This window comes from Corythoichthys intestinalis, chromosome 5 (assembly GCF_030265065.1).
Source record: "Corythoichthys intestinalis isolate RoL2023-P3 chromosome 5, ASM3026506v1, whole genome shotgun sequence".
In the NCBI taxonomy this organism is placed as follows: Eukaryota; Metazoa; Chordata; class Actinopteri; order Syngnathiformes; family Syngnathidae; genus Corythoichthys; species Corythoichthys intestinalis.
The window spans coordinates 41873518-41892552 of record NC_080399.1 but is presented as its reverse complement, the minus strand read 5'-3'; the positions used below and the strand labels follow the sequence as shown (position 1 = coordinate 41892552).

Below are 19035 nucleotides of genomic sequence, written 5' to 3'. Positions count from 1 at the left end.
CAATCTCCTTTACCTCATAGCTTCTCGCTCTTGTATCCACTCGTCCACCACAGCCTGAGAGGTGGGATCTCTGTGGACCTGTGTGAGCAGTTAAGTATGAGGTTATGACTCTTAACAGCGTACCCAAAAGGCACATGTACACATGCATTAAACGTGTCACGTGTACAAAGTCAAGTGTGATGTGTGCTGACCTGCATCTGCTCAATGAGGCCTGTCAGTGCCTGTATCCAGCTGATTGTGTGCACATACGCCTCTGTGTTCATGATCTTGATTTCCTTCCTCAGCTCAGGGATAATGGCTCCTGTCCTCCAGCCGTGCTTCAGGGTTAAATCCTGAAGCACGACAAACAAGACAAAACATTTCTAATTTCATTTTGTAACGTTATCTCTTGCAACTATCTTGCTTACAGTATGTGTATTTTAATTTTTGTCTCTTTTCCACAGACACGTGTACAGAGATTCCTAGTGGTGCTAAAGCACCTGCCCTTTTGCCCTGGATGAAAAAGCGCCCTTTCAATTTGAGGGCAAAAACTGATGGCCAGAAGTTCTCCTTAAAGATCTTCTGGTAAACAGCATAATACATGTTTCAATCAATCACAACATGTTGTCCCTGCCCTGAGGAAGCAAGGCAGCCCAAGACCACCACCATGCTTTTTACTGTTGGCATCATATTCTTTTCATCAAATGCTGTGACATTTTTACTCCAGATATAACGGGCTGTACACCTTCCCAAAAGTTCAATTTTTGACTAATTAGTACACATAATGTTTTGTCTTGAGAATCATCTAGGTGCTTTTTGGCAAATGTGAAATAGGCCTTTGTGGTCTTTAGGACCTCGGTGGTTTTTGCCCGGTAACCCTCCATTTTTCTTTAAATTTCATTGTTCTTATAGTGGAGTTGTTGTGAACGTCTCTGGGAACTTGACGTCATACAGAAACTTACAGTAATGATCTCCACTGCTATAAAGTCTGTCCACCGAGGCTGCCTGTGAGCTACGGTAGGTGTGTGATGCACACTGAACACGCATGCGTCGATGATGCTCCATCTTCCTAAATAAGCGAGCTGACGTGTTTGACAGCTGGCCGCCAGCCACCAGCGGCGAGGCATGGTGCCAAAGATGTTAACTCTGCCTTTCATTAACATCACTTAGAGCTGATCACACGCTCGTTCACATATTAATAATGCTGTTGTGGCTGCAAAAACTAATGATGGCCACTTTGGGCTCAAAGTTGCTGGCCATCTGCCAGGATGCAGGTTTTAATAAGCCTCACTGACAAAAATGATTGGGGACTGCATGTACCATACATATGCCTTGTTAAAGTGCATGTAATGTATATGCACCAAGTGTAAAATAGAGCCCTACAGTGCTGGCCAAAAGTATTGGCACCCCTGCAATTCTGTCAGATAATGCTTAATTTCTCCCAGAAAATGATCACAATTACAAATGCTTTGGTAGTAATATCTTCATTAATTTTGCCTGCAATTAAAAATCACAAACGAGAATGGGAAAAAAAAAATCATTATCATTTTACACAAAATTCCAAAAATGGGCCGGACAAAAGTCTTGGTACTATTCAGCCTAATACTGAAGCACAAGCTTTAGACAAAATAACTGCAAACAACCGCTTCCGGTATCCATCAATGAGATTCTTACAATGCCCTGCTGGATTTTTAGACCATTCTTTGGCAAACTGCTCCAGGTCTCTGACATTTGAAGGACACCTTCTTCAAACTGCCATTTTCAGATCTCTCCACAGGTGGTCTGGACTCATTGCTGGCCACTTTAGAAGTTTGCAGTGCTTTATCTCAAACCATTTTCTAGTGCTTTTTGAAGTGTGTTTTGGGTCATTGTCCTGCTGGAAGACCCATGACCTCTGAGGGAGACCCAGCTTTCTCACACTGGGCCCTACATTATGCTGCAACATTTGTTGGTAGTCTTCAGACTTCATAATGCCATGCACATGATCAAGCAGTCCAGTGCCAGAGGCAGCAAAGCAACCCCAAAACATCAGGGAACCTCCGCCATGTTTGACTGTGGGGACCATGTTCTTTTTTTAGAAGGCCTCGTTTTTTTCCTGTAAACTCCTTTGCCTTTTCCCAAAAAGCTCTACCTTTGTCTCATCTGACCAGAGAACATTCTTCCAAAACATTTTTGGCTTTCTCAGGTAAATTTTGGCAAACTCCAGCCTGGCTTTTTTATGTCTCTGGGTCAGAAGCGGGGTCTTCCTGGGTATTCTACCATAGAGTCCCTTTTCATTCAGACGCCGGCGGATAGTACGAGTTGACACTGTTGTACCCTCGGACTGCAGGAAAGCTTGAACTTGTTTGGATGTTAGTCGAGGTTCTTTATCGAACCATCCACACAATCTTTAATTGAAATCTCTCGTCAATTTTTCTTTTTCGTCCACATCTAGGGAGGTTAGCCACAGTGCCATGGGCTTTACACTTATTGATGACACTGCACACGGTAGACACAGGAACATTCAGGTCTTTAGAGATGGACTTGTAGCCTTGAGATTGCCCACGCTTTTTCACAATTTTGCTTCTCAAGTCCTCAGACAGTTCTTTGGTCTTCTTTCTTTTCTCTATGCTCAATGTGGCACACACAAGGACACAGGACAGAGGTCGAATCAACTTGAGTCTATTTTAACTGGCTGCAAGTGTGATTTAGTTATTGCCACCACCTGTTATGTGCGACAGGTAAGTAACAAGTACTGTTAATTACACAAATTAGAGAAGCATCACATGATTTTTCAAAGGGCGCCAATACTTTAGTCTGGGACCATTTTTGGATTTTTGTGTAAAATTATAATGTTTTGTTTTTGTCCCCATTCTCTTTTGTGTTTTTTCATTGTAAACAAAAGAAATTAAGATATTACCAAAGCACTTGTAATTGCAATCATTTCCTGGGAGAAATTGAGCATTATCTGACAGAATTTCAGGGGTGCCAATACTTTTGGCCAGCACTGTATTAATAAGGCATAGATCCCTGACCAGCTCACAATTATTTGAAAATGTACAACAAGAGTCTCAAACTCAGTTTATCTATAGCGTCTTGGTAAGTGTGGGCCAAATTTAGAAATCCACAACAAAAAAAATCAAATATTAAAAAAACATATATAAAGTACGAGTAATATTGACCTTTCAGTCTTTTATGTATAACCATTGGGAACATATATGGTTCTTCAGAACATGATTGTCGACATGCTTTCTCTGCTATTTTACATTTTTCTCAGCATGTCTAGTTGAGTAACTACATCTTACATATAGTTCTTTGCTACATTTACACATTTCTCAATTTACCCATCAATCTACGTTCTGACCTTCACCCATGGTCATGAACTACCTGCCGGTCGTGACCGAAAGAACAAGACAAACAGGGCTCACTATATTCTCACATCTGACCACAACGGTGCATTTAACTTTGCTCATTTTCATTTAACTCATCATGCTTGAGTGCTGCTTACTGCCAAGTCGCTGTAGATGTGATCACCAAAGTAGAGCACTTTAGATCCTCTCCAGCCAGTCAGTCTCAGGAACTCATAGAGGTTTCCCTTTGGGTGATTAAAACATGATTTATTTATAAAAGATGTTCATCCAGCTTCATATTTGACATGTTTCTTTTTAACTACTTTCTTGCAACAGAGTTCATAGGGGGAGATGGTTGTGAAATCTGGCCAACTTCAAACGATTAGACCACTAGTTGAGGCCGGAGATACCAATTACATAAACACAACAGTGCACATATTCAAAAAAAGGCACTTATGACGGATGTAGATGATCTCTTGCTATGAAGAGGTGATTTCAAATTTATTTTAGACATTTTAAATTGTGATGAAGCAGTCCAACAGCGGTTTATTGCAACAGCTAACAATTTAAGTTTAAAGTGTGCTAATTTAATTCTAATGTGTGTCAAATGTCTTGCTACTGATCCAAAATGTTCGCTTGTTTACATATTTTTGGCATGGCAAGTTGCTGGAGTCTTTAAAACCCAAAATAGTTTTACTTAAATATGCATGTCCTACCGCCAATGACTGATCAGTAGGGTGACCAAATGTCCAGTGTGTGCATTCTTTTCTTTATTTTTAAAAAAAAAAATTCATTAATTGAAGATAATGTCCGGTTTTCCGTCACTGCGGGAGCCAGGTTCTCAATTTACACTTTTCAGGCCATTCTCGAACCCGACGGCCTACGCCATACCTTCCATTTCGCAAGCAAACAAATATATAACTCAACCATTGTTATGATTAAGAAAGAAAGTCGCCAATGCATCTTTATACGATTTGACAAAGGGTTTTTTGAGCGAAAATATTGACATAATATTGACTTCTATTGCGCTGCCCACCAAAGTTTAACAATCCGGAGCGCCCCTATACATTTCTGTACTTTGAATCACTTCTTTGTTTGTGAAAAAATTGAAAATGAGGCAAAAATGGTGTTTCCCTATCTGTTTGTGAATCACGTCAATCACTTTTGCATTCACTCATGCTAGTGCATGCAAATGTAGACATACCTATATTTACAATATCCTTGGGTTTAAAGTGCTTGTCGCAAGTGTGCACTCTTGTCGGTTTTTATCAGGTGTCTGAAATCCTGGTTGATTTTGCATTCTTTTGTTATTTCTCATAACCAGTCTTGTCTTGTCCAGTGAGCCTCGTCTTTCGCGAAAGGCAGCTTAAAATTAGGGCTGTCAAAATTACCGCGTTAACGGGCGTTAATTAATTTTTTAAATTAATCACGTTAAAATATTTGACGCATTTAACGGACTTGCCCCGCTCAAACATATTAAAATGACAGCAAAGTGTCATTTCCACTTGTTACTTGTGTTTTTTGGTGTTTTGCCGCACACTGCTGGCGCTTGGGTGCGGCTGATTTTATGGGTTTCAGCACCATGAGTTAGGATTGTGTAATTATTGACATGAAAAATGGGGAGCTACTAGTTTATTTTTTGATTGAAAATTTTACAAATTTTACTAAAACGAAAACATTACGAGGGGTTTTAATATAAAATTACTATATAAATTCAGAACTACAAGTCTTTCTATCCATGCATCGCTTTAAGAGAATGTTAATGATGCTAATGCCTTTTTGTTGATTTATTGTTATAACAAACAAATACAGTACTTACAGTGGGGCAAATAAGTATTTAGTCAACCACTAATTGTGCAAGTTCTCCCACTTGAAAATATTAGCCAGGCCTGTAATTGTCAACATGGGTGAACCTCAACCATGAGAGACAGAATGTGGGTTGGGGGGGGGGGGGGGGGGGACAGAAAATCACAAGGTTTGATTTTTAAATAATTTATTTGCAAATCATGGTGGAAAATAAGTATTTGGTCAATACCAAAAGTTCATCTCAATACTTTGTTATGATCACCATTTACCATTTACCATGTACCCTTTGTTGGCAATAATGGAGGCCAAACGTTTTCTGTAACGCTTCACAAGCTTTTCACACACTGTTGCTGGTATTTTCGCCCATTCCCCCATGCAGATCTCCTCTAGAGCAGTGATGTTTTGGGGCTGTCGTTGGGCAACACGGACTTTCAACTCCCTCCACAGATTTTCTATGGGGTTGAGATCTGGAGACTGGCTAGGCCACGCCAGGACCTTGAAATGCTTCTTACGAAGCCACTCCTTTGTTGCCCTGGCTGTGTGTTTGGGATCATTGTCATGCTGAAAGACCCAGCCACGTCTCATCTTCAATGCTCTTGCTGATGGAAGGACATTTTCACTCAAAATCTCTCGATACATGGCCCCATTCATTCTTTCCTTTACACAGATCAGTCGTCCTGGTCCCTTTGCAGAAAAACAGCCCCAAAGCATGATGTTTCCACCCTCATGCTTCACAGTGGGTATGGTGCAATTCAGTATTATTTCTCCTCCAAACAGGAGAACCCGTGTTTCTACCAAAAAGTTCTATTTTGGTTTCATCTGACCATAACACATTCTCCCAGTCCTCTTCTGGATCATCCAAATGCTCTCTAGCGAACCGCAGAGAGCATTGGACATGTACTTTCTTCAGCAGGGGGACACGTCTAGCAGTGCAGGATTTGAGTACCTGGCAGCGCATTGTGTTACTGATAGTAGCCTTTGTTACTGTGGCCCTAGCTCTCTTTATGTCATTCACTAGGTCCCCCCGTGTGGTTCTGGGATTTTTCCTCACCATTTTTGTTATCATTTTGACGCCACGGGGTGAGGAGGGAGTTGAAAGTCCGTGTTGCCCAACGACAGCCCCAAAACATCACTGCTCTAGAGAAGATCTGCATGGAGGAATGGGCCAAAATACCAGCAACAGTGTGTAAAAAGCTTACTAATAGTTACAGAAAACGTTTGGCCAACAAAGGGTACATAACAAAGTATTGAGATGAACTTTTGGTATTGAACAAACACTTATTTTCCACCATGATTTGCAAATAAATTCTTTAAAAATCAAACAATGTGATTTTCTGTTTTTTTTCCCCACATTCTGTCTCTGATGGTTGTGGTTTACACATGTTGACAATTACAGGCCTCTCTAATATTTTCAAGTGGGAGAACTTGCACAATTAGCGGTTGACTAAATACTTATTTGCCCCACTGTATGTACCGTATGTTGAATGTATATATCAGTCTTGTGTCTTATCTTTCCATTCCAACAATAATTTACAGAAAAATATGGCATATTTTATAGATGGTTTGATTTGCGATTAGTTACAATTAATTAATTTTTAAGCTGTAACTAACTCGATTAAAAATTTTAATCGTTTGGCAGCCCTACTTAATACATCTTATTCCTTGTGATTGTCTGCAAGATCCGCAGGCAAGGAAAGTGCAGTTGCGACCTGGAATCACTTGTAAACCTTTTCCAGATAATATTTCAGTTAGATTACTTCTAGGTCATCCGTAAATAAACGATTGAACCCATGCAAACATGGAGCACGGCTACTAGCCATTATGTACCTTTGCCGTTACATGAAATTCCCTAATCCAAAACAAAGAATCACCCTTTAAGTCCACCGGAGTTTCACAATCATCTCCCTTGATGAACTCTGCTCCTGAGCACCTGTTTGTAGATCTGCCCTTTTTCCAACTTGTGAATTCTATCCCAGAGTAGAGCACCTTTGTCAGTGACGCGCCTGAAAGGCCTGCAAAAACAAATATTACTCACTTTTAATAATGAAGCAATCCAGATTTAGGGCAGACCTTCTGCTGTGAGGATAAAAAATTATCACACAAACTCACACAGAGATAGAAACACACTTACTTTCTTCTGTCATTGAAGAAACTAGGTTTGTCAGCCTGAACTATAACTACATCAAAAAGGTCCCTCCAGTCACTCCCGACAATGTAGTTCATGCCTCGATCCCTAAGGAGGTCAGAAAATGTGTTTTAACTTTTTTATGCAGGACAATGGCTAACCACATGGACATACATAAAGTGATTAACATCAGCAGGCATGGCTTGGAAAAAAAGTACAGTAGTTGATTAATACAAAGCCAACTAATTTTCAGTGACTTGCCATGATTATTGTTTGCTTTGTATTACAACAATACAACTGTAACATTTTGGAATGAGCACAACTACTTGTCAATAGTTGGCTCTCATTGAAACTAGCCGCACAACAAGACAAAGAATCAAACAAACAAATAAAAAATCAGAACAAATGCAGAGAACAATTGACTCCAGCTCCTAGCATTACTCGATAGGCCACGCCTCCAATAGGGCATCCAATAATATAACGGTTACTAGATTTTTACACAATACAGTAATTCTCTCCTCCACCGTGGGATCCGGGTTTTCCGCCTAGCTTTATTACAGATATTTTTATGTACAGTTCGTTAGTTTTTTTGTCGAGTTGGACGGGTTACTGTATATTGCTCACCTAAAAAAAATATGAAACCAAAAAAAAATCTTTTTTTGAGATTGTAGTACTATTTCGCTTCATTTATATGTATATAACTGATTTGATAAATGACTAAATAGAGTTGCAAGTAAGCCTGTCGCGATATCCAATAATTCAATTTATCGCACGGTAAATAAAAATGAAGGCGGTAATTTTCCCGCTGCGATTTATCGCCTCACGTGCATGTGCACGCGCGTGCAGCAGACGTGCTGTTAAAAGTTCGGCTTCTTTGTTACCAACTATACAATATGCTGCGACAAGGACTCAGGGCTCAAATACACCAGGCGCATTTCTGTTCGGGGTTCGGTCCGGGTCCGGCAAAAAATAGCGCCGGAACCAATCCGTTCCCATTATATCCTATTGTTCAATGCATACCGGCAGCGTCAATGCTCCGGATTGACTGCGGACCATCTCCGGCGTGCCAGAGTCGGCCGGGTGGTTTAGGGTATTTTCTATTTTTGCCGAAGACGTATCCATCAAAATGGGCGTAGCCAGGCCTGGAGTCAACAACCCAGTTGGTTATTCACGGTTTAAACACCAGCGAACATGGATGAAGAACGCTTCATCATGAAGGTGGAAAGTCACACAGTGATTTATTATACAGCAGATCATTATTATAAGGACAGCATTCAAAAGGAAGCTGCAAGGTGTCCTATTATGTGTGTTTTTCTGGCAATGATATCACACATGACGTGCTGACAACTTTGTTTTTGTTAACACACAGCGCTAACAACACTTCCTCAATCTGTGGCTCTCGATAGATTGTGTCTTTCTCACTCCCGCATCACATGAACAAAACAACGTCACCGTAGCGTGCACTTCAGGGTGCCTCGGAAACATCCAATCAGAATATTAAACATGGAACGCCATAGCACAAGCTATGAGGATGGACGAGGAGATTTTATGGAAGTTATGTAATTTAAAACAGTAATTAAATAGTGTTGCAAACTCATGGTTTTAGCAACAACAACAACAAAAATCGCGGTACAAATGTTCACTCAAATCAAGTCCACCTCTCTCTCTCTCTCTCTCTCTCTGCTTATCTGATGAGTACAGACTCTGTGTGCTTTTCTTTGTTTTGACTGCCACATTATGACGTGACAGAGTTGGCCCCGCAGCCATGCGCAGCCGGTATGTTTTGACCATTTTTGACTGCGGGGCACGCAGTCAACAGGGAGCCGTGCCGGACCCTGAACGAAGATGCATCTTCGTGCTGACAACTTTGTTTTTTATTAACACACGGCGCTAACAACACTTCCTCATCCTGTGTCTCTCGGCAGGCTGTATCTCTCACTGCCGCGTCACATGAACAAAACAACATCACCGTTGCGTGCGCTTCAGGGTGCCTCGGAAAACATCCAATCAGAACATTACACTTGGAACGCCATAGCAGAAGCTATGATGGGAAAAGTTTTCATTTGCCGAAATGCTTAAGTTATTAAGTGCAATTTTACTTTTTTTTCTTGAAAAGGACATTTTATTTATTGTGTGTTTCTGCGCGGTACTAATATTGTTGTCTTTTACTTAAAAGAGGCGTGGTCTACTGTTTTTAGTTTTGATTTCTTAAAAAGTATTTTTGAATATAAGAGAAAACATTTATTGCATTTGAATGGGTGTACTTGATCTATTAAAATATATATACTGTATTCTCACTGTGGTATTGTAAATTGGTTTTTAAAAAATGGGGGGTGGGGGGGTGCAATAATATCGCATGTCGCAATAATTTATGAGATAAATTATCGCCCACTAAAATTTGTTATCGCAATAGGCCTAGTTGCAAGCTTAAAATTAATTCCCTAAGTTATAAATGAGTCAAGGTACCACAGTATACATTTTAAATGTGCTATCAGGAGAGGTTATTAAATTTTTTTTTTTTTTTTTAAATGTCCTCTCTATAACTGGATTTTCACCTGTTGTGGATGGGTCTGTTAAAAGTGCACTGAAAAATACTACTGAACAGCAAATGACATTACAGGTGCTATGAAATACTTCCCAGCATTACCAGCAATACAATGAAGCGGGTGTCTAATTTCTAGTACTGTGGATATTTACACAACACAGTAATATCCAATAACAACTTCACATTACCGTTCTATTTATTTTAGGACAGATGGATAGAGTGGTAGATGATTTTAGTTCCTTTAGGTAGGTTATTACGCCACCAAGTGGCGACATGTGTAATTATGCACAACTCGCACCCACTCACACAAAGTCGTATGGGCTGTTTGTAATGAGGAACATCTTCTTCCCGTGTTCCGACAACTTTTTCAGCACAGCGTGGCTTTGCTCGCCATAGCAAATGTATTTACCTGCAAACACAAAAGCAAGATAAATATGTGAGTTATTTTTAATTAATTTTTTTATAGAATGGTTGGGCATGTTAAAAAAAGGCACATTACCAATATCTGCCTCAACAGCTCGGTACATAATGCCCTTAACATGAACATCTCTGATAGCTTCCTGTAAGGGAGAAAAAAGAAAAAAAAAAACTCTAAACTTCCACCAATGTCACGTGAGCAATCAGCTGCCACAGAAACACACTTTGATTTGGAAACATAGTATGTTCTTCTATGAATACAAACTAGAAACAACATGAAGAAAGCCAGCTTTTCAAAACTATCAATGTGTTTAAAAGCTTTTTGGAAGGAGACATACGGCGGAAAACACTGACAAGGCTAAAAAAAAAAGTTTCTGCTCTTGCACCCCTGCTTTGAAATAAACTGCTGTATTTGAACTGTTGTGTTTGATAGAATATGTCTATATGCTGCCATAGCAGATTCATGCCTCATTAAGCCCCCGAGCTATTTCTAATTTGTGCATTTTACCCTGGAGACCCCTGTTTACCGAAGTCGCGCGACCGCTTTTGTTTCAACCCAAAAGAAGGAAAGTAATTATATTTATTTTTTGAAATGTCTGTCCTTTTTAGCTTAGAATCATTAATTGATGTCTAATATTTAGTTAAAAAAAAAAAAAAAACGAGTCTAAACGACTTAAAAAAAAAACAAAATTCACTCACATATTTTAAACTTAAAAAAAAAATACGTCACAATGAAAAAAAATGGTGTCTGTAAATAAGTCAGGGATATCTACCTCATAACTATCAATTAATTGTATTTATACACTCACCGGCCACTTTATTAGGTACACCATGCTAGTAACGGGTTGGACCCCCTTTTGCCTTCAGAACTGCCTCAATTCTTCGTGGCATAGATTCAACAAGGTGCAGGAAGCATTCCTCAGAGAGTTTGGTCCCTATTGACATGATGGCATCACACAGTTGGTGATTTGAGTGACTTTGAACGTGGCATGGTTGTTGGTGCCAGAAGGACTGGTCTGAGTATTTCAGAAACTGCTGATCTACTGGGATTTTCACGCACAACCATCTCTAGGGTTTACAGAGAATGGTCCAAAAAAGAAATAGCCAGGGAGCGGCAGTTCTATGGGAGGAAATGCCTTGTTGATGCCAGAGGTCAGAGGAGAATTGCCAGACTGGTTCGAGCTGATAGAAGGGCAACAGTAACTCAAATAACCACCCGTTACAACCAAGGTAGGCAGAAGAGCATCTCTGAACGCACAGTACGTCGAACTTTGAGGCAGATGGGTTACAGGGCTATGGGTCCAGTCCATTACTAGCATGGTGTACCTAATAAAGTGGCCAGTGAATGTAAATATATTTTTTTGTTACTGTCGCATTACCCCAATATTTTAGATGATAAATAATCGATCCAAACAAAGAAAAACTGAAGAAGAAAAAAAGTTCAAAAGGGTAAATATATAAAAAAGAAAATCTCGACCACTCCTTGATGTCTGTGATTTCTGCATCGCGACCCTTGGTATATTACCATGTTTCACCCATAAAATCCCCCAAAAAGCCAGCTGTGGCCCTTCACCGCTGTGTCTTGAAACTCGGTGTTACATGCTACATTGAGTTTTTGGAGCGAAAAGATGTACAGTGGGGCAAATAAATATTTAGTCATCCACTAATTGTGCAAGTTCTCCCGCTTGAAAATATTAGAGAGGCCTGTAATTGTCAACATGGGTAAACCTCAACCATGAGAGAAAATCACATTGCTTGATTTTTAAAGAATTTATTTGCAAATCATGGTGGAAAATAAGTATTTGGTCAATACCAAGAGTTCATCTCAATACTTTTTATGTACCCTTTGTTGGCAATAACGGAGGTCAAACGTTTTCTGTATCTCTTCACAAGCTTTTCACACACTGTTGCTGGTATTTTGGCCCATTCCTCCATGCAGATCTCCTCTAGAGCAGTGATGTTTTGGGGCTGTCGTTGGGCAACATGGACTTTCAACTACCTCCACAGATTTTCTATGAGGTTGAGATCTGGAGACTGGCTAGGCCACTCCAGGACCTTGAAATGCTTCTTACGAAGCCACTCCTTTGTTGCCCTGGCTGTGTGTTTGGGATCATTGTCATGCTGAAAGACCCAGCCACGTCTCATCTTCAATGCCCTTGCTGATGGAAGGAGATTTTCACTCAAAATCTCTCGATACATGGCCCCATTCATTCTTTCCTTTACACAGATCAGTCGTCCTGGTCCCTTTGCAGAAAAAAAGCCCCAAAGCATGACGTTTCCACCCCCATGCTTCACAGTGGTTATGGTGTTCTTCAGATGCAATTCAGTGTTCTTTCTCCTCCAAACACAAGAACCTGTGTTTCTACCAAAAAGTTCTATTTTGGTTTCATCTGACCGTAACACATTCTCCCAGTCCTCTTCTGGATCATCTAAATGCTCTCTAGTGAACCGCAAACGGACCTGGATGTGTACTGGCTTCAGCAGGGGGACACGTCTGGCGGTGCAGGACTTGAGTCCCTGGCGGCGCATTGTGTTACTGATAGTAGCCTTTGTTACTGTGGTCCCAGTTCTCTGTAGGTCACTCACTAGGTCCCCCAGTGTGGTTTTGGGATTTTTGCTCACCGTTCTTGTTATCATTTTGACGCCACAGGGTGAGATCTTGCATGGAGCCCCAGATCGAGGGAGATTATCAGTAGTCTAGTATGTCTTCCATTTTCTAATAATCGCTCCCACAGTTGATTTCTTTACACTAAGCGTTTTACCTATTGCAGATTCAGTCTACTGGTGCAGGTCTACAATTTTGTCTCTGGTGTCCTTCGACAGCTCTTTGGTCTTGGCAATAGTGGAGTTTGAAGTGTGACTGACTGAGATTGTGGACAGGTGTCTTTTATACCGATAATGAGTTAAAACAGGTGCCATTTATACAGGTAACGAGTGGAGTCTCGTTAGACCTCGTTAGAAGAAGTTAGACCTCTTTGACAGCTAGAAATCTTACTTGTTTGTAGGTGACCAAATAGTTATTTTCCATTCTAATTTGGAAATAAATTCTTTAAAAATCAAACAATGTGATTTTCTGTTTTGTTTTCTCCACATTCTGTCTCTCATGGTTGAGGTTTACCCATGTTGACAATTACAGGCCTCTCTAATCTTTTCAAGTAGGAGAATTTGCACAATTGGTGGTTGATTAAATACTTATTTGTCCCACTGTAAGTACGCGATATCTCGTTAAAATAGTGGGGTCTTTAATTAGGCTCTATCGTGCTCTCCCCTCCAGTGAGGGTTTTGCTGTTTAAGTTTTTTTTTTTTTCTCCAAAATGCCCTCCTGTTCAAAATTTTTATTCCCCCCAGAAAACTGAGATTTTAAGCTTTCCAATGATGTATCACACATGCATATCGGACAATTTTAAAATTTGGCCAAATTGGGGGTCTCAGAACGGAACTTCAAGTCACCTGAGTGTTTTTTTTGCCATATAGCAAAAAAACAGCACAAACATTGTTCATTTAAATTGAAGGAAATAACAGAGATGAGTGAGCAGCAGTAACACTCGATTTTCAAGGTGTGAGGCATGCCTTGTCAATTAGTTGATTTAATTAATTTGATTTTTTTTTCTTGTGAAAATAATAATAATTTTTCTTGCGGAATATAAAAAATAATTACTTTGAATTTTTTTCTCCTCTCTTGTTTCATATGTTTTACTCTAGCCAAGTCCCAATTCTGGGTCTGCAGCCTTCTTGCTAGCTTGGCAAGCCACCCTCATTTTAGCCATGTACAGAATACAAGTCAGTCTGGTCACCTGTGGTTTTAATTGTACTAAAAAGAGGCTGCTGTAGGGGACTCGATGGCACTTTTTTTTTAGTGTCCTACTATTTCCTGTACAACGTGAAGTCTGTTTTGAAGTGAAACTTTGTGGTTTTCTTTTTTTTTTTTCCCAAAAACAAACACTATACATGACAATACACACACTCTTCGATTTTCCTCACAAAAACGGCATTTTTTTTCCAGTTATTGTTCAAGCTAGCTGGATGCGGTTGACAGAGGACCCTCCATCCAAAGGATAAAATCAGAAGGCTAGAGGGAGTTCCGTTTAAATTTGAAAATGTTTGTACTTTAGTAATCCTAGTATTGAACCTGGTGTATTTACATCCAATGTGCTTAAGTACATTTATATTTGTAAAATTATTATTATTCAAGAAAAGACGTTTTGCACTTTATTTTCAGCTTTTCAAACAAATTGAGCAAACATTTTTAGTCTGTACTTCAGTAATCCTGGTGCTATACGATGTGATAAACTATTCATGTTTGTTGAAGTGTTTTATAAAAACAAAAGAAAACAGAAGTCTTGCACTTTAATTTCAGATTTTTGAACAAAGTTTGAAAAGTACACCCTTGGTCAAAAGTTTTGAAACTCATTCAACTGAATGGTGAAAAGTCTCAAAACCTATGACCACGGGTGTACACTTTATCAACATTATTGATGGAGTTTATTCAATATTCATTCGCATACCATATGCTGAGCTACTTAAATGTTTCCAGATGTGTTTTATTCAAGACAGAGGGAAATGCCAATATCACCCATTCTCAGTTCACAAAGAGATAGACAGAGAGAGGTTTTGGTCAGGGCTCTTAAGTCTTAGGTATACATTTTCTCAAATTGGATAGGATACTTTGAAAAATACAGTCTGAAATGTTCTGAGACACTGTGAACCATTTGAAAAACTCATCACGTTGAGTGTAATATGTAATAATATGAAAGGCGCACTTTAATTGGAGATTTAGCTAGTCAGATTAAATTTCTGAAAACATTTATAATGTGTAATGTTACAAATTCATATAATATAATGGGTATACATTTTTTTTGTTACATTGGTGCACATGCGGGACAATTTTCAAGTGTTATCAGTTGAAATTTTAAGCAAGGCCAGAGAACTTTTTACACAAGATTATTTGTGTATAGACACATAGCATATCAACGAAATGACTTTGCGGGTACATCATATCATTTTATTTTATTTTTTTAGCACAAATTCGGGCAAGCGTATTATTCAAGGAATTTTATTCTCAATCAGTCACACATTTCCACATGAGGGAATAGAAAAATCCTATTTTAGTAGGGTTTAAATATGTATAACAGAAGCCTGTGTTTCACTTGATAATTTTTAACAAATCAGTATGATCGATGTCAATTTCAAGAAGTAAATGAAAAATTGGACGCTTTGTGTTATTTTCTTTATAGTTTCTTTCATTATATATTAACAACTCCTCAACTATCTTTAGGTCTTCAGGCTGGCTTGCTGTGGCTTGGAATGAGAATCTGTAAAATCTGACCTTGAAAAGTCATGAGCGTCACTACTGAAACACTGTGAGTGTATGTGTGAGAGCTTTTAATGACAGCAATCCATCAAAGGTGATTGAGTGTCACACAGAATAAATGGAACATCATGACAGCACCAATCAAAAGGACGAATGGTGTCGGGTCTTTGATTGCTAGTTTCTTTCCTGAGTTGGCACCGCAGATGTCCAAAGGAATGATTGCACGTTTATAATTAGACACTGGTCCCAATTGCTAAAATTAGAAAGCAGTTGGATGCTCTGTGTATCACACTCACACGTCACTAAACAACAGATGCGTTAATGGTTTGTTTTAGGAATGTGCGTACACACACAGGAAGAATCACAGTAGCACTGTTCACCAAAACGGTTTCAAGGGTTGAGTCTGGCTCAAGTAGAAGTCAACAAAGCACTGTTAGGGACCAACGACACACACCAATTACTAGTAATATCCTGGATCAGTACTTTTCTTTTTTTTTCTTTTTTTTTTTTATAATTGGAGCCCTGCTGTGTATAACAAAAATCTGTGTGTAATTGATACCCATCTAAAAAGGTTTTTAAGGGTGATGGGAAATCACTTTTAACCAAGGGTATGGTCTGATGAAATTAATTTCTTTCCTATCTGCAAGTTGTTTGGGATCTGGATGCCAGTAGTTGACGCCAAACCAGTCCTAAAATGCTGAAATGAAGTGTAAAAAAGCTTACTGTCCTTCAATCTAAGAAAACTAAGTTTAGCACACAGCTTGTTCATGTCTAACACACTTAAAACGGTGGGTGCAGGCAGTCGGAGTCGAGGAAAGCAAGGTTCGCAGATCAATTCCTGACCGTTGAGCAGCATTATGATTTAAGTATTGATTTGACATTTCATTGTATATTTCAGTTAATACCCTCTTACATTTTGTTATTTTCATACAGTCTGTAATTGATGGTGTAATTTTTTTTTTAAATAAAAAACAAACTACCGAATTGGCCCAAATATAAGACGGTGTTTTTTGCATTGAAATAAGATTGAAAAAGAGGGGGTCGTCTTATATTATACATTATACCCATTAACGATGCTAGATGACGTCAGATATCATTGAAGCGATGTTCTGTTATGACAGATCTCCGCTACTCTCCCCATTCACAACGCTAGATCGGGCCAGATATCATTGAAGAGATGTTCTGTCATGACAGAGCTCAGCTACTAGTTTAGCCAGTTTGCATTGTTTTATTGCAATGTTTTCCTTATTTAGATTTGTTTCAAGACTACAGTTACAGTTAGACTTCACTTTGATAGTTAATGCAATTATTGCAATTTTGTTGTTTTATCACAATAGATTGATTTATTTACATTTCAAAAACCAGAAGCCATTAATTTACAAATGTGATTGCCCTTTAGTTTACATATCTAAATGTTCAGATATCAAGATTTGAATGAGGCAAAATAACATGCTTTTTTTCCCCTCAAATATATTGTTATAATTATTTGTTTCGGATGTACTGTAATTATTTTCTGTATAAAAATTAATTTGGTGTTCAAAGTCTTTTTTCAAACTTGAGTCTTGAAAAACAGTTGTCTTATAATCAGGGCCGTCTTATATTCGGGCCAATACGGTATATCTTACTTTTACAGTATGTGCAAGGATTATTATTATAATGTTACTTATTTTAAGTGGGCCAAATATTGAATGAATGTTATTGACAGGAATAAAAGGCCCCTAACTCAAATATTGCTCCTGATAATTCACCTTTACGTCTTTATACAGGTGCACAGGTTCATAATCGATGTTATGCTTCAGGAAGAAGTCGTTGACACATGATAAGAGAGTCATCTCTGGCAGCGAGAAGATGTCCATGAACTGTTTCATGGAGTGACCATGAGAACTCTGCAGGAGAAAGAAAAACGCCATTCCACTCTTGCCTTTTCTGCAAAACCTTTAGTACGTCAGAATTGGATTGCTTGCTTACTGTGTATCATCAGCAGGTGAATAAGGCAACAGTTTCAGAATGCTTTGAATACCTTCAAGGCAGAAAAGCTCTAAAGAAGTGAAAGCCGATCTCACCTTGCCGTAGAAATCGCTCATAATCTCAAGTGGGATGTGGCAGCCGTCGTACATGGCAATGACTTCTTCGTCAGGGACTGGATTAAGACCCCTGGGGATGGACAAAACCAAACATGAAAATTGTTTTCAAAAGTGAAAATAGATTTTTGCAAATGTATTTTTCTTTGTTTGTTGAAGCACAAAGATCAGTATGCTTCCTGGAGGACTTCAGAAATTGGAGGACATCTATTGAGAAGATGGAATTTTGAGGATTTTGACAAGTTTAACAAGGTCCCTAAATGATACATGTATTATCAAAATATTAATCTTATCGTAATTTGATAATCGATTGGATGTTGATGCATTGTTGCAACCATAAAATTTAAGTAGCTGAAGAACATAACGTAGTGTAATATTTCAAAAATGGACACATTGTTTTTGTAATAAAAATGCTATATTTAATGATAAAATAAAGTTAAAATTAATTAATGACAATGATAAAATAAAATATCGAGGAATAATCTGTGCCAGACACAAAGTTTGAGTAAAATGTGACTTTTCTTCGTTTTATTTAGTATTTAATATTAAATTCATTATATTCTTTTAAGCAATTCTACAAAACAAAATTTGTCTCTTCTGGGATTCATACAAAACTTACAATATTAAACACGTATATGCTAATAAGAAAGCACTTTTTTTTCATTGAAGATGTTAGTATCCTGTGGATAAAGGCAGAATAAAATGAAGTAAATAATATGACTGTATAGTTATATTGTTGCAATTCAGTAACATTACCCAGTTTGTTTTCACATTCAGATAAAATGTATTAGTTGTGTATTTTGACTAGAAAAGGGGGAAACGGGGGGGGGGGGGGGGGGGCTCCTGATCTGGGTGAATCGTGATTTTTAATGGATTGTTGTGACATGAAAAAATATTCTACAGCACTATATCCATAATTCAAGCCCTTTTCAATACCTTGGTGCATTTAAATTGTCATTTGTATCAGAAACATTTTGGAAAAGGTGAAGATTTTACCAGGTTAAGAGGAGTATTTTATTAATGGTCAACAGCCCTAACATGAACCTCAGCATTCTGATACCTGTACACTGTGCCTAGTTGGATGTAGTGGAACGCATCGATCTTCATTAGCAGCGCCTACCACAACACATTCAGTGGTTACTCCATTCAGTCAGGGAAAACATGCTGACATATCTGAGACTAATGAACGTAAAGAGTTCTTACCTTCTGAACATCATAGTGAAGGCCTCTCACAGCGAAATTAGGAATGTACTCATAATCCCTTAGACCCTCGGGATACTGAAAGACAATCAGATTTTCATGACCTAAGAAAAGCTGTGATGAACATTAGTGACAAAATTGCGAGTAATATCCCTTAGTTTGTTTGAATGTTTTGGCATTTATTGTTTCAACATAGAGGACTCTACTTTTGTAGGCAGCGCAAGGCAATGTGGGGAGGGAAC

General features: G+C 38.7%; 1 protein-coding gene across 1 annotated transcript in view; it reads right to left on the bottom strand.

Moving 5' to 3' along the window:
• nt5dc3 (5'-nucleotidase domain containing 3) overlaps positions 1 to 19035 on the bottom strand; it is a 30522-nt gene that overhangs the window by 8851 nt on the left and 2636 nt on the right. The window contains exons 3-13 of the mRNA XM_057837399.1: positions 18797 to 18871; positions 18654 to 18709; positions 17576 to 17666; positions 17261 to 17398; positions 10284 to 10344; positions 10091 to 10193; positions 7246 to 7347; positions 7045 to 7126; positions 3467 to 3553; positions 192 to 332; positions 14 to 78 (exon numbers count right to left, since the gene is read on the bottom strand). Of these exons, the coding sequence (XP_057693382.1) occupies positions 14 to 78; positions 192 to 332; positions 3467 to 3553; positions 7045 to 7126; positions 7246 to 7347; positions 10091 to 10193; positions 10284 to 10344; positions 17261 to 17398; positions 17576 to 17666; positions 18654 to 18709; positions 18797 to 18871 (1001 nt within the window). The remainder of the gene's footprint in view (positions 1 to 13; positions 79 to 191; positions 333 to 3466; positions 3554 to 7044; positions 7127 to 7245; positions 7348 to 10090; positions 10194 to 10283; positions 10345 to 17260; positions 17399 to 17575; positions 17667 to 18653; positions 18710 to 18796; positions 18872 to 19035) is intronic.